The sequence below is a fragment of the Capra hircus genome, chromosome 1 (genome assembly GCF_001704415.2).
Source record: "Capra hircus breed San Clemente chromosome 1, ASM170441v1, whole genome shotgun sequence".
Classification (NCBI taxonomy): domain Eukaryota; kingdom Metazoa; phylum Chordata; class Mammalia; order Artiodactyla; family Bovidae; genus Capra; species Capra hircus.
Genome location: NC_030808.1, coordinates 156,433,123 through 156,445,205, shown reverse-complemented (window position 1 = coordinate 156,445,205; position 12,083 = coordinate 156,433,123). Strand labels below are relative to the sequence as shown.

Here is a 12,083-nt window from a genome sequence, read left to right as displayed (position 1 = left end):
AAAATGCTTCCTTTGACTTCAGCCTTCTTATTGAGACTTGCTATGCAGCCTAACATGTGATCTATCCTGGGGAATATTCCACGTGCCCTTGAGAAGAACGTGTCTTCTGCTACTTTTGAAAAGAATGCTCTATACATGTGCTCATTGCATCTGGTCTAATGTGCTAAGGCCAACGCTTCCTTCTCGATTTTCTTTCTGAATGATCTATCCACTGACGTAAGTGAGACAACAAAGTCCCTTAGTATCATTGTATTGCTTCCTACTGCTCCCTTTGGGTCTGTGAACATTTGTTTTATGCATGTAGGTGCTGCTATGTTGAGAGCATAAGTATTCATCAATACAAGTGTTACATTCTCTTGGTGGATTTATCCCTTCCTCATTATGTAACGCCTGTCTTTGTCTCTTATTATCATCTTTGTTTTAAAGTCTGTTTCGTCTGACTTAAGCACGGTTATCCCAGCTTTCTTTCTGCTTCCATTCGTGTGAAGCGTCATTTCCATTCCTTGGCTCTCAGTCTGTGTGTGTCGTTACATCTAACGTGAGTTTCTCTTGTAGGCAGTGCGAAGATCAGGCCTTATTTATTTATCCGTTCAGCCATCCTATGTCTTTTGGTTGGAAGACTTAGTCCGTGTACAAAGTGATCATCAACAGTCATGCACTTAACGCTGTTTTGTTAGTTGTTTGTGACTGTTTTGTAGTTGTTCTTTCTTCCCCGTTCTCTCTCCTTGCGTTTTAGCGGTTTCCCTACGATTAAACTCCTTTCTCATTCATCACCATTTGTGCATCTACTCTAGGCTTTTGCTTCGTGGTTAGCATGAGGTTCACATAGGACGGCCTAAATAAAACAGTCTATTTAAGTTGATAACAAGTCCAGTTTGAGCACATTCTAAAACTCTATTTTTACTACCCCCCCCATGTATTCTGTTTTTGATGTCACAATTTATATCTTTTTATTTTGTGTATCCCTTAATTATTATAGTTATAGCTTTTTTAAACCCCTTTTATCTTTTAACCTTCATATAAGCTTTATAAATCACTAAGAAAAACCTTTACTGATAGAATTTTTACTTTCACATAATTTTATTACTAATTAATACTCTCAAGAAGTCCCTTCACACTTCCTGTAAGACCATTTCAGTGGTATGAACTTTAGCTTTTGCATGTCTGGAAACTATCTTTCTTTTGATTCTAAACAACAGTCTTGATGGATTGATTATTCCTGTTTGGAAGTTTTCCTCTTTCAGCACTTTGAATATATCATGCCACTCTCTTCTGATCTGAAAAGTCTGATCGTCTCACGGGGCTGTCCTTGTGCACAATAAGCTGTTTTACGCTTGCTGCTTTTAAGATTCTCTCTAAGTTATGACATTCTAATTATAACGTGTCTTGGTGTGGCTCTTTTGGGGTTCTCTTTTTGGAATTCTCTGGATCTGAATCTGGATGTCTACTTCCTTCCCCAGCTTAGAAAAGCTTTGAGCCATTGTTTCTTCAAATAAGTTTTCTACCCCCTTTTCTCTTCCTTTTCCTTCTGGACTCTGTAATGCAAATATTATTTTGCTTGAAGTCGTCCCATAGGAAGCTGTCTCCACTTTTTGGCATTCTTCTTTCTTTTTGCTGCTCTCTTTGAGTGAGTTCCGCTGCCCTGTCTCCAGATCACTGATTCTTTCTCCTGCTTCAATTAGCCCACAATTGAATTCCTCTAGTATATTTCCCAGTTCAGTTATCATATTCTTCAGCTATGTGATGCCTTCTATTTTCATCTCTTTGCTGAAATTCTCACTGTGTTCCTCCATTCCTTTCTGAGTTTGGTGAGCATCTTTATGACATTCCTTTGAACTCTTCACCTAATCAATTATCATTTTTACTTCATTAAGGGCCCCCCCCGGGTGTTTTCCTTATTCTTTTATTTGGAACATATTCCTCTGTTTCTTCATTCTGCCTGATTCTATTTATTTCTATGCATTAAGTCAGAACAGCTACCTCTTCCAGTCCTGACGGAGAGACCTTGTGTAGGGGATGAATACCTTGAGTAGGGCATTGCTCAGCCTTGCCCTGCATCTTGATTTTATCTTGATAGATCTCATTTGTTACGTGTGCCAAGTGTCAATGTTCCTAAGGGAGGATCTCAACACCTCGTTTCAGGCTGATTGGGAGTCAGATCCTCAGGCAGAAGCTTTAAAAGTATGAAAATACACATCATCCTCTGAGACTTTAGCTGTAAACCCTGCTGACCTCTAGAACAGGCGATTTGGCGATATTACTCTGGTGACAGTTGCAAAAACCAGGGCTTTAGATGATCTTTAAGCTCCTCACTGGGAAGCACTAATGAGCTCTAGCACAGCCAAGGAAGAACGCAAAGAAGGAATCCCTCTTAATCCATAGATGTGTAGTAAACCTGAAGCGTGCCCTTCAGGTCGAAGCTCTAAACAAGCAGATGGATGTTTTTCACAGGAAGATCTGGAGTGCGTTTCAGTCTGTGCTGTGCCATGCCTTAGGGGTCGCGGCCTGCCAAGAACTGCCTCTCAGGTTGTTTTGGTCCCATGGGGCCCAGAGACGCCAGTTCCCCTGGCCACCAGACAATCATGGAGCATGCTCTAGTGACTTTAATAGGGCCATGGCCAACTGCAGGAGTGGGGTACACACATCAGCACTAGCTAGCAGGAGCACAAAAGTGGGGCCCTCCGGCCACTCAGACCCTGGAGGCCCCTGGCCTCTGTGCCTTCATCAGACACGTTAGGTTGGCTAACAAATCTCCTGCACACATGTTCTAGGCACTTTTCAAACTACTGCTTGAGCACTCAGTCCCAGGCTGTCTAGGTCTGCAGCTGAGCCCTTAAGAGTGGCATTTCTGTTCCCTACAGCAATTTGTTTTCCAGATGCAAACCCCTTTGACTTTCAAAGTCCAATGTTTGACGGGCTTGTCTCTCAGGTGAGGTCTCAAGAACTGGGGTCCTGGTGCTGAACATGAGCCCTTCACTCTTCAGGAAGAGGCTCCGTGTGCTCGCTGGGCTTCCAGCTGCAGGCGGCCACCCCAGCGGTGTGGTTTGGGAGAGACCATATCTCTGCCTCATCTACCTTCTTGACGTGGGCCTTTTATCCTTTTTTTTTTTTTTTTTAATGAAGGAGCTGTTCAGCTAGTTTTCTGCTCTGTTTTCGAGGAAATTGCGCCCTGTGCAGCGGTGGACTTGCTGTTTCTGCGGGAGCAGGTGAATTCAGACTGATCCCACACGGCCATCCTGAAACACACCTCGCACAATTCTACTTCAAACTAGAATGTTATTTGCCATTTAACAGTGGTTTAATATTCCTCTACGGTTTTACTTCTCCAATAAACACTAGTTTAGGTTGAAAAAAGATAAATTTATTTAAACTATTAGCCTTACCGAGATACCTAACTAGACAACATTGCCACCTAGTGGTCCAAACGTACTGGGGTCATCACCTTTGGAGTGGGAGCTGGGGTCTGAGGGGCATGCCTGGGAAGTGCATGTTAATTGTGATGCCAGAATCACACCAAGGGCATAACACTCTTGCAGAGCAAACTCATGCTGACTTTCCATTGGAGAACCCCAAACTGCTCTAGTTCCACAGAGAAAACTGTACTGTAACCATTGAAACAAGCTTTTGACTTGCTTCACTTATTCATTTCCTTTTCTTTGAACTTTTAGGGTCCATTTTTTTCAGTCCCTTGTTCACCTACTGCTTGAAAACATTTTCAGTTCTCTCGTCTTTACAGAAGTGGTGTTACCCTACATCACCATGACCAGGTAGAAGTGCAGGAGTCGGGTTGCTAACGGTGCTCAGAAGCTCCACAGGGGATCAGCCTGAGCCTTCACAGTGATCTAGAATAATCAAGCAAGAGCTTGGCTGTGGTCTACACAAGATGGAACTTTAAGGGACAGAAATCTAGGAGAAGGCCGAGAAGCATGGAGCAGACGCAGCTTCAGCTGAGATCCCCAGTGTTCTAGAGATAAATATTCTTAGCAAACATCCCTCAGGGCCTCTCCTTTAGGTAAAGTCAGATACTCGGTGCTTCTGATGATTGACTAGGAAGGTTATGTAATCCGTTGCTTCTGCAACTAGGCCACCTGTGGCAACCACCATCAGCTTCCCAGAAGGCACAGACGGGCTTGAAGGAACATGCCCAGGATGGACCATTACCAGGACGCCCCTAACGTGTGCTTGCCAAGACTCATCTCTGACCCTGTGCAGGTGAGACCCTCACAGATGCTGAGAGCACAGAACAGAACAGCCATTACGTCTTGTTCAGCTTGCTTTTGATGAAATAAGGATAGAAACAGAAAACATCAGTGTAGATCTCTGCAAAAAGGAACCAAGAGAAAGCTGGAAAAGGTAATTTTCAGAAATCCAAATATGTGCTTCTCCAAAATTTGCATCAGAGGCTGGGTTATGCCCATGCAAATGGATCTTAGCTCAAACTCATGTTACAAAAATCTGGAGCACATCTGCCCCCCCATGCAAATCTAGGAAAACAGCCATCGGCTCTTACCTATAATAAACAGAATCTCCACTGCAATGTCACTGACTGTTGTGCTCCGCGTCGTCGACAGGTCATCGTTGCCAATGAAGCAGACGTTGTAAGGTACCGTCACGGCAACATAAAACGTCGCCAATAGAATAAGCCAGTCCCAGCCGGCTTTGAAAGTGCTAAAATGCAAAAGTATGAATTTGGACTTCTTTGCGTCAGAAACTTTATACTCCGGAAATGCTGGTTTGTCCACGAAAACATTCTGTGGATAAAGACAGAGAGGAGAGGAGGGAGAAACACAGCATTAGAGATAAGGAGCAGGGGGAACTGCTGAGAAGCACATACCGTGGTGCTAGGCCTTACAAGAGACACTCAGAAGCTGGTGATGCGTGGCACTAGGCCTTACGAGAGACACTCAGAAGCTGGTGATGCATGGTACTAGGCCTTATGAGAGACACTCAGAAGCTGGTGATGCATGATACTAGGCCTTACAAGAGGCATTTAGAAGCTGGTAATGCAAGAAAATAGAGATGGAGAAATTGAAACTGGGCGAGGATCTTTGTCATAAGTAGCAGAAAAATGCAGAGCGTAGTCATCCGTGTTAATATGTGAGTAATCTGGACTTTTGTTCATGAAGAGTAAAAAGATCATTAACCAAAATGTCTCCTAGAAACATCCAAAGTTGCAAGTAGAATCCTACATACATTATAAACACCAGATACAGCTAGTGGTGGGGACATTCCATATACTTATAGTTTTGAGAAGACAGTCATTATGTAAAGAATATATGTAAAGAATACCTGAAATTCTTCTAATAACAGCAAAGGTGCCATTTTTTTCTAGAAAGGATAAAGCTATATGATCAAATTTGGTTGTAAATAGCTGTTAACACAGCTGTCTTTCAAAATACGACTAGATTCTACTGACTACTCGCATTATGGTTGTTGGTGAAGCTTCCAGTTGGGAACCCAAATCTCACAACCTCGATGGGCATGGGTTTATTCTGACACTGGCTCGCCCTTGTTAAGATGGCAAAGTGAAAAACAGTTACTTAACAGTTATTATTCAAGTCATGGGAGGAGAAAAGCAATGTTCACTGTGCAGCTGATTAAACGCAGAAGAATAGCTGGAGTTTTTATAACTGCAAAAGCACTCCACTTTGAAAGCAGTCCAAATTGATGAACACTTCCTTTTATTGCGACGAGACAAAAGGAGGCTGAACAATAGGGCGTGGGGAAATTTGACAGTCCATGACCAGATACTTGCGCACCTTGCTTTGACCTCAGTTAATGAGAATTACAAGCCAGGTAATGGAAACTTAAAATTGGAAGTTACATTGAATGAACAGTTAGAAGCTCTGACGTGTATGTCACTTGCAGGTTGCAGTGTGTTTTTCTCTCAGGCATTGAGGGAAGAGCAAATTAAGATGCCATGTTCAGGGATCCCTAAAGCACCTGGGGATTCAAGAAAGACTGAGAGCAGTCAGGAGCATGGGCTCTTTCGCGGTGACTCTCTGGAGGCCAAACACTCCTGCTCCCTTAATATGAATGCTGCTTCTGTCTTGCGTCTCTCCTTGGCAGGCGCTTACAACACAAGCTTCTACTTCCGGGTAATGGTCCCACTCCACCCACCTGGGCACTTCAGAAACCCGGGGTCTGAGGGGGGGTTTGCGTCCCTCCTTCCTGATGCTTCTTTCCTGCCCCTCTGCCACTGTGTCTCTGCTCCACTCAGCCCCCTGACTGGGCCTGCCTCCTTCACTTCATTCTTTGGCTTTGGGAACTAGTTCCAAAGGCAGATTAAGCCATAGAATTCAGAGAGGAAGAAGGAAGTAGCACCTGCTCGGCTTCTCATCAGAGCTGATGCGGGTGAGGAAAAGAAAGACTTAGGGGCCGTTACAGACTTAGAGTCTCAAAGTTGATAAGCACTGTATTTACCATAGAATGGGACAGAGTCCAGTATGATTTTTTCCCCAAATATTTGCTATAATAACATATCACCAAAAGCCATGGAAGACTATCTCAGTTTGTATCCAAATAAGTCTTCTATCGTGTTATAGAAATGAAATTCTGACTTTGTTTCAGAGAGAAGCCAGCTCCGGGAGTGAAGGCTGTGAAAACTCAAGAGGGAAAATATTTTTTTCGTTTGAAGTATGTGCACTGTATGAAGCATTAGTGGTGCTGTTGCAAAGGTCAGCAATGTAATGGTTATCTCCAAAAATCAGAAAATAAATCACACCACTTCATTTTTATAGGCTACTCAAAATACATTAAAGTATTTTAAAAGATACTGAGAATCTAATGCATCTCAGCTTAGACTTAAAGTTTAAAAGGTTTCTCATTCAAATTCTGCATACATCTTGACACACTCAAGATTGAAAAAAGGAGTGCAAAAAAGAGACCTCCTTCTCCTCTCGCTACTCTATTTATAAAGCTTTATCAAAAACCTTTGGAATGGAAGAAATTTCTTACAATTGGAAAGTGTGCGTTTAGCAAGTATGGAGAAAAAGGCATATTTATAACCCTGAAATATATGAAGTTTGCCTACAGAATAATGCAACCAACTATGCTCAATTGCAGTTATCACTTATGAATTTGGATCATATTCTTTAGTAGAAATGGTGTTTGAGTTGTTTACCCTCTGCTATGCTTAGTCGCTTAGTCATGCCTGACTCTCCGTGACCCCGTGGACAACAGCCCACCACGCTCCTCTGTCCATGAGATTCTCCAGGCAAGAATTCTGGAGTGAGTTGCAATGCCCTCCTCCAGGGGATCTTCCCGACCCAGGGATCCTGCATTGCAGGCAGATTCTTTACCAGCTGAGCCACCAGGGAAGCTCAAGAACACCAGAGTGGGTAGCCTACCCCTTCTCCAGTGGATCTTCCTGACCCAGAAATTGAACCAGGATCTCCTGCACTGCAGGCCAAGTCTTTACCAGGGGCCAGGGTGCTCTACCTTCCACTAACAAAAATCGGTTGTAGGGCAGCACCATCTTTCTTACGACTGACGACATGTTGACTAAGAGAAGGCGCTGCCTGCTGTGTTGCTGCGGAAGTGGCATAACTGGGGTCGCTGCAGAAAGGACGGGAGCAGGTCCGTCTCAATCGTCTATGCTGCCCACAGGCAAAAACTGGGCCAGCAGGACTTCTCTGCAGACCCAGCGGTTAAGACTCCGCGCTTCCACTAGAGCGGGCCCAGGGTTTGATCCCTGCTCGGGGAACTAAGATCCCACGCGCCGCAGGGAGTACCGGCATGCTCGGTGGCCCCCGACTCTTCGAGGATGTATTATTAAATCACAGTGCTTCAGGCCGAAACCTCATCAAGGCTAACTATTCCATAAACTATTTCTGCAACATGTCTTTGAAATCAACTTCTGAATAAACAAAGGGATGGGAAAATGTCTCTACAGTGATCACGCTGGGTGATTGCAGGGTAGCATATGCCTTCCGTGACGACCAGCCCAGAGCCCCGTCGGTCGTATTTGGGCATCGACAGCACTGTCCTTTCAAGCTCTCAAGCCTGCCATGGGATCTTTTGAGTTGAAGGCACTTGCATCATCCCAATGTCACTGAATAGAATAACCAGTCAAGGAAACCAGAAATTAAAAGCTGTTTCCAAAGTTAGAGCCAGGACTGAAGGGCATTAGTAATAATGCGATTCTCAGAGCTTGCTAATGGCCGGATGAGCTAATTTGTTCCAAGCTGAATCACATATTGTTATTGCTCAGAACTGTATCAGGGAAGATGTGGGGAAGGGTTAGGGTCAGGGGACTCCTGGTTGTGTCCCACCTCTGCTGGTTCCGCCTCTGATATTTCAACTAAGTTGTTCTTTTCCATCATTAAAATGGAACTAATAAAAATCATATCTAGTACCGGCTTGCTGTAAGAATCAAATAATATGATAATAGCAAAGGGGGTTTGTAAATAGCAAAGACCCACAAAAATATTAAGAAATCTTTCTTTTGGTCACTTGAATGTTAATATATTCAGAATTTCCAGAAGACTAACGTTTAGCCAATAAACTGGGCCATTGTTTCCCCGTCTCTAGTCTCTCTGCCGTCTTTCAGCCTTCTGGCTCTGTTCTCCTTGCAATAAGATGGTGAACAGGGCTCGTCCTGCCTCACGTTTCCTTTTCAGAAATTCTGTACCACTTGCACTATCAGAGTCTCCATGTTGATTAGACACCCTTCATTACCATGTAGTATTTTAATGCTCCATCCTGATGTGTGTAATTCTTAAATAAATGCAATTTAGCAAATTAGCCAATTAGTGGGAGTTATGATTTTTTAAATAAGATTTTTAAGTGCTGTTCAGTACTTTGTTGAATCAGAAGGGGAAGAACAGCCCGTTCTGTGAATGCATTTTCAAGCTCACTAAGACTTGGTACATTTAAGTGACTCTGGACTAAAGGCTAGTAGAGTGTCTTCTTTCAGCATCTCAGAGGCTCAGGCTGATATTTGTTCAGGTGCTTTGCTGGCTGGTTTGCATAGAGTAAAGGCCCAGGTGTGGTTACATTTGCTTCCTCCTAGGACTTATGTTGTCACTAAGGCTGACTTGGTGAATGGAAGCAGGTGTAACAGGGAACCAGGAGAAGGATTCATGATCTAGTGGTGAGTCATGTCTCAGGAGTATCCCTGGATTCTCAGGAAATCCACGTGACATACAGGTCTCCCTAGAGAATCTTTACATTCCGCCAAGACAAACTAAATGGAGCGTGACTCTTAACAGCGGTACCTCCAGATCAACACCAGCGTGGGTGATGGTCCTGGAGCACAAATGGGTGGAAACGGTTTGGCTTCCAGAGAGAACAGCTCTGAGGCAGAGCCGGCTCTGCAGCCCTTCATGTTGGATGGCACGCCACCCCGGAATCTCTGTTCATGAAACTCAGACAAGAGGATACTTTGTGCCTCTGATGCAAGACTGTTTTAGCAAACTGTGTGCACATCAGATTAGATAGTTTTGAGTTCTCCATGTAAAATGAGATGCCAAAGAAGCTCCTGTGTTCCTCACTCCCAGAACCTAAGCATCTGAGGTCAATTCCAAACTAGCTCTGGTTGTTCACATGATTTTTCTAAAGTCACTGGCAAGTCAGACGCTGAGTCTTGATGTCTGACCCCCATAATCAGGCATATCCCCAAAGTTGTATGTTCTGGAGATTTTACCATGTAGATTAATGATATTACCATGATTTGAAAAATCACCTTTGAGTATCTACAATCAAGCAGGTATAGTTCTGGATTTCTAGTGAATTCTCTTTGTCCTAGGAACCTATGATGAAATTAACTGGCAAATCCTGCGGGACATGGGCCACTTAAAACTCTGCGGAGTAACCTTTTATAAGCACAGTTATTTGCTGTGGCTTTGGCCAGATGACCACCAGGTTTCAGAAAGTTGCCCTACTATGATTTACTAAAAGTTAACTTACAAAAACAACAACAACAACTATAAGGTATATGGCATGTCATTTCAAATCCAGTGTTCTTAGGTGTGAAATCCCCAATTCTGTGTTGCATAAAATGTAAATTTTAAGTGGAGTAATGACTGATCTGTTCATGGCTCCCTTGGATGAAAGCACTCAGTGAAATTAGATAAAGTGCAAAACAGATGGAGTGAAAATTAAATTTGAGAAATTTTAACCAACAAACGATGAATGTGTAATATAACTTCTTCATAAAATGCAACCAGCCTCATTTGCAGTCTCTCTAGCACCATATTGTACTGACTGGAATAATATTCTAGGCTGTGATAACACTATGATTAATCATGTTTATTATGGAAATGCCTTGTGACTGCTGACCTTTCCCAGTTTGTTCTTTATAGGAAAGTGCAAGTCAAAGTGGAAAAAATCTGGGAAAGTCAATAAATGAGTAATTGGAACCTTTCTTTAGTGAATCAAACATTGCCACCAAGGGGAGAGCTCACGTTCACAGTGTACACACATACTACCTACATTGTTTATTTTCAGTTTGTTCTTTTCTCTTCTTTGCAGGTGGCCAGAGATGTGATAAAGGACCGCTCTGCTTCGTCTCCTGGCTGAATCAAAGTGGGTTCCAGCTTTTGATCGTCCTTTGGCTTTGTCTGGGGGAAATAAAACTCATTAAGCACCAATGAATGTATCATTTGACCCCAAGAATGTCATTTTGGCAGTTCCTTCTCAAGAGCACACAGTACATGTTTTTCAACACCCCAAATTATCTGCCGACTTCTAATGATGTTTAATTTTAGTTCTTTACAATTTATATATTTTTATCTTCATGCTAACATCATTGTTTCAATGGAAGCAAAACATAGGAGAGCACAGAGAAGCTGTCAAATAGTTCAGGAAAGCACTGAATAAGAAGACCTGCCCCTTCCAGCCTGCTGTTTCACATTGCTATCCCTAATTTGACTTTCAACTTTTTTTTCTCATTTTTTTTTCCCAGAAAAATATCCAATTGTGTGCTATATCACCACATTCATATTTATTCTTGCATAAATGGAAATTTGCAATAAAACTATTTGCATCTTACTTTTCCCCGTCAAAATAATGCAAATCATTTCTAATGCGCACGTTAGAGTTTGTCATTCTTTTCTAGAGCAGATATAATTAGTCTTATTTTCTTTACTATTTCCCTATCATGAACATGTAGATTTATCCAGCATTAAAAAAAAAATCTGTGTAGACAATCTGCAAAGAAAATTCTTATATGCATAGCACTGTGCATTGATGTGCTAAGGTATTCAGTAAATAAATTGCTAACAGTGGCTCTGCAGATTTTAAATTTTGGTATGCATATTCCAAATTTAATTCCAGCAACTTATACTCCCAGCAATGCTGAGTAGATGTGTCTGCTTCACCACACACATCAAAATTATGAAATATATAAAATAAGTGTTGCCTGATATTTTGTGGAGAAGGCGATGGCACCCCACTCCAGTACTCTTGCCTGGAAAACCCCATGGACAGAGGAGCCTGGTAGGCTGCGGTCCATGGGGTCGCGAAGAGTCGGACATGACTGAGCGACTTCCCTTTCACTTTTCGCTTTCATGCATTGGAGAAGGAAATGTCAACCCACTCCAGCATTCTTGCCTGGAGAATCCCAGGGATGGGGGAGCCTGGTGGGCTGCCGTCTATGGGGTCACACAGAGTCAGACACGACTGAAGTGACTTAGCAGCAGCAGCAGCAGCAGCCTGATATTTTGATAGCTGAAAATGACATAAAATTGTTTGGACTTGCATTTTTAAAATGATGAACGTGAATAAGTTTCAGGTATATATTTGTTGTCCATTTGCATTTATTTTTATGAAGTCTCTTCACATTATTTTTGCCAGTTTTGAAATTAACCTGGCTCTTTTCTATTTTTAAGAGCTTTGGTATCTTAGTCACCATTTTCTTGTCACACATGCTGCTGACAACGCTCCCATTTTGTTACTTGACCTTGGATTTTATTTATGTAGTATAAAAATTTCACAATTTTATGTTGTCAGGCTTATCAATATATGAATTTGTGGTGTCTAGGCTTTATGTCCTGCATAGTCAAACTGTCTTCACTCAAAAATTAAAAAAGGAAACAAAAATTATTAAAAAAAAATTATGCCTGCTTTCTTCCAACATGTTT

General features: G+C 42.4%; 1 protein-coding gene across 1 annotated transcript in view; it reads right to left on the bottom strand.

Annotated features, from left to right (window-relative positions):
* KCNH8 (potassium voltage-gated channel subfamily H member 8) overlaps positions 1–12,083 on the bottom strand; it is a 465,900-nt gene that overhangs the window by 205,506 nt on the left and 248,311 nt on the right. The window contains exons 4-5 of the mRNA XM_018053223.1: positions 10,435–10,562; positions 4,511–4,751 (exon numbers count right to left, since the gene is read on the bottom strand). Of these exons, the coding sequence (XP_017908712.1) occupies positions 4,511–4,751; positions 10,435–10,562 (369 nt within the window). The remainder of the gene's footprint in view (positions 1–4,510; positions 4,752–10,434; positions 10,563–12,083) is intronic.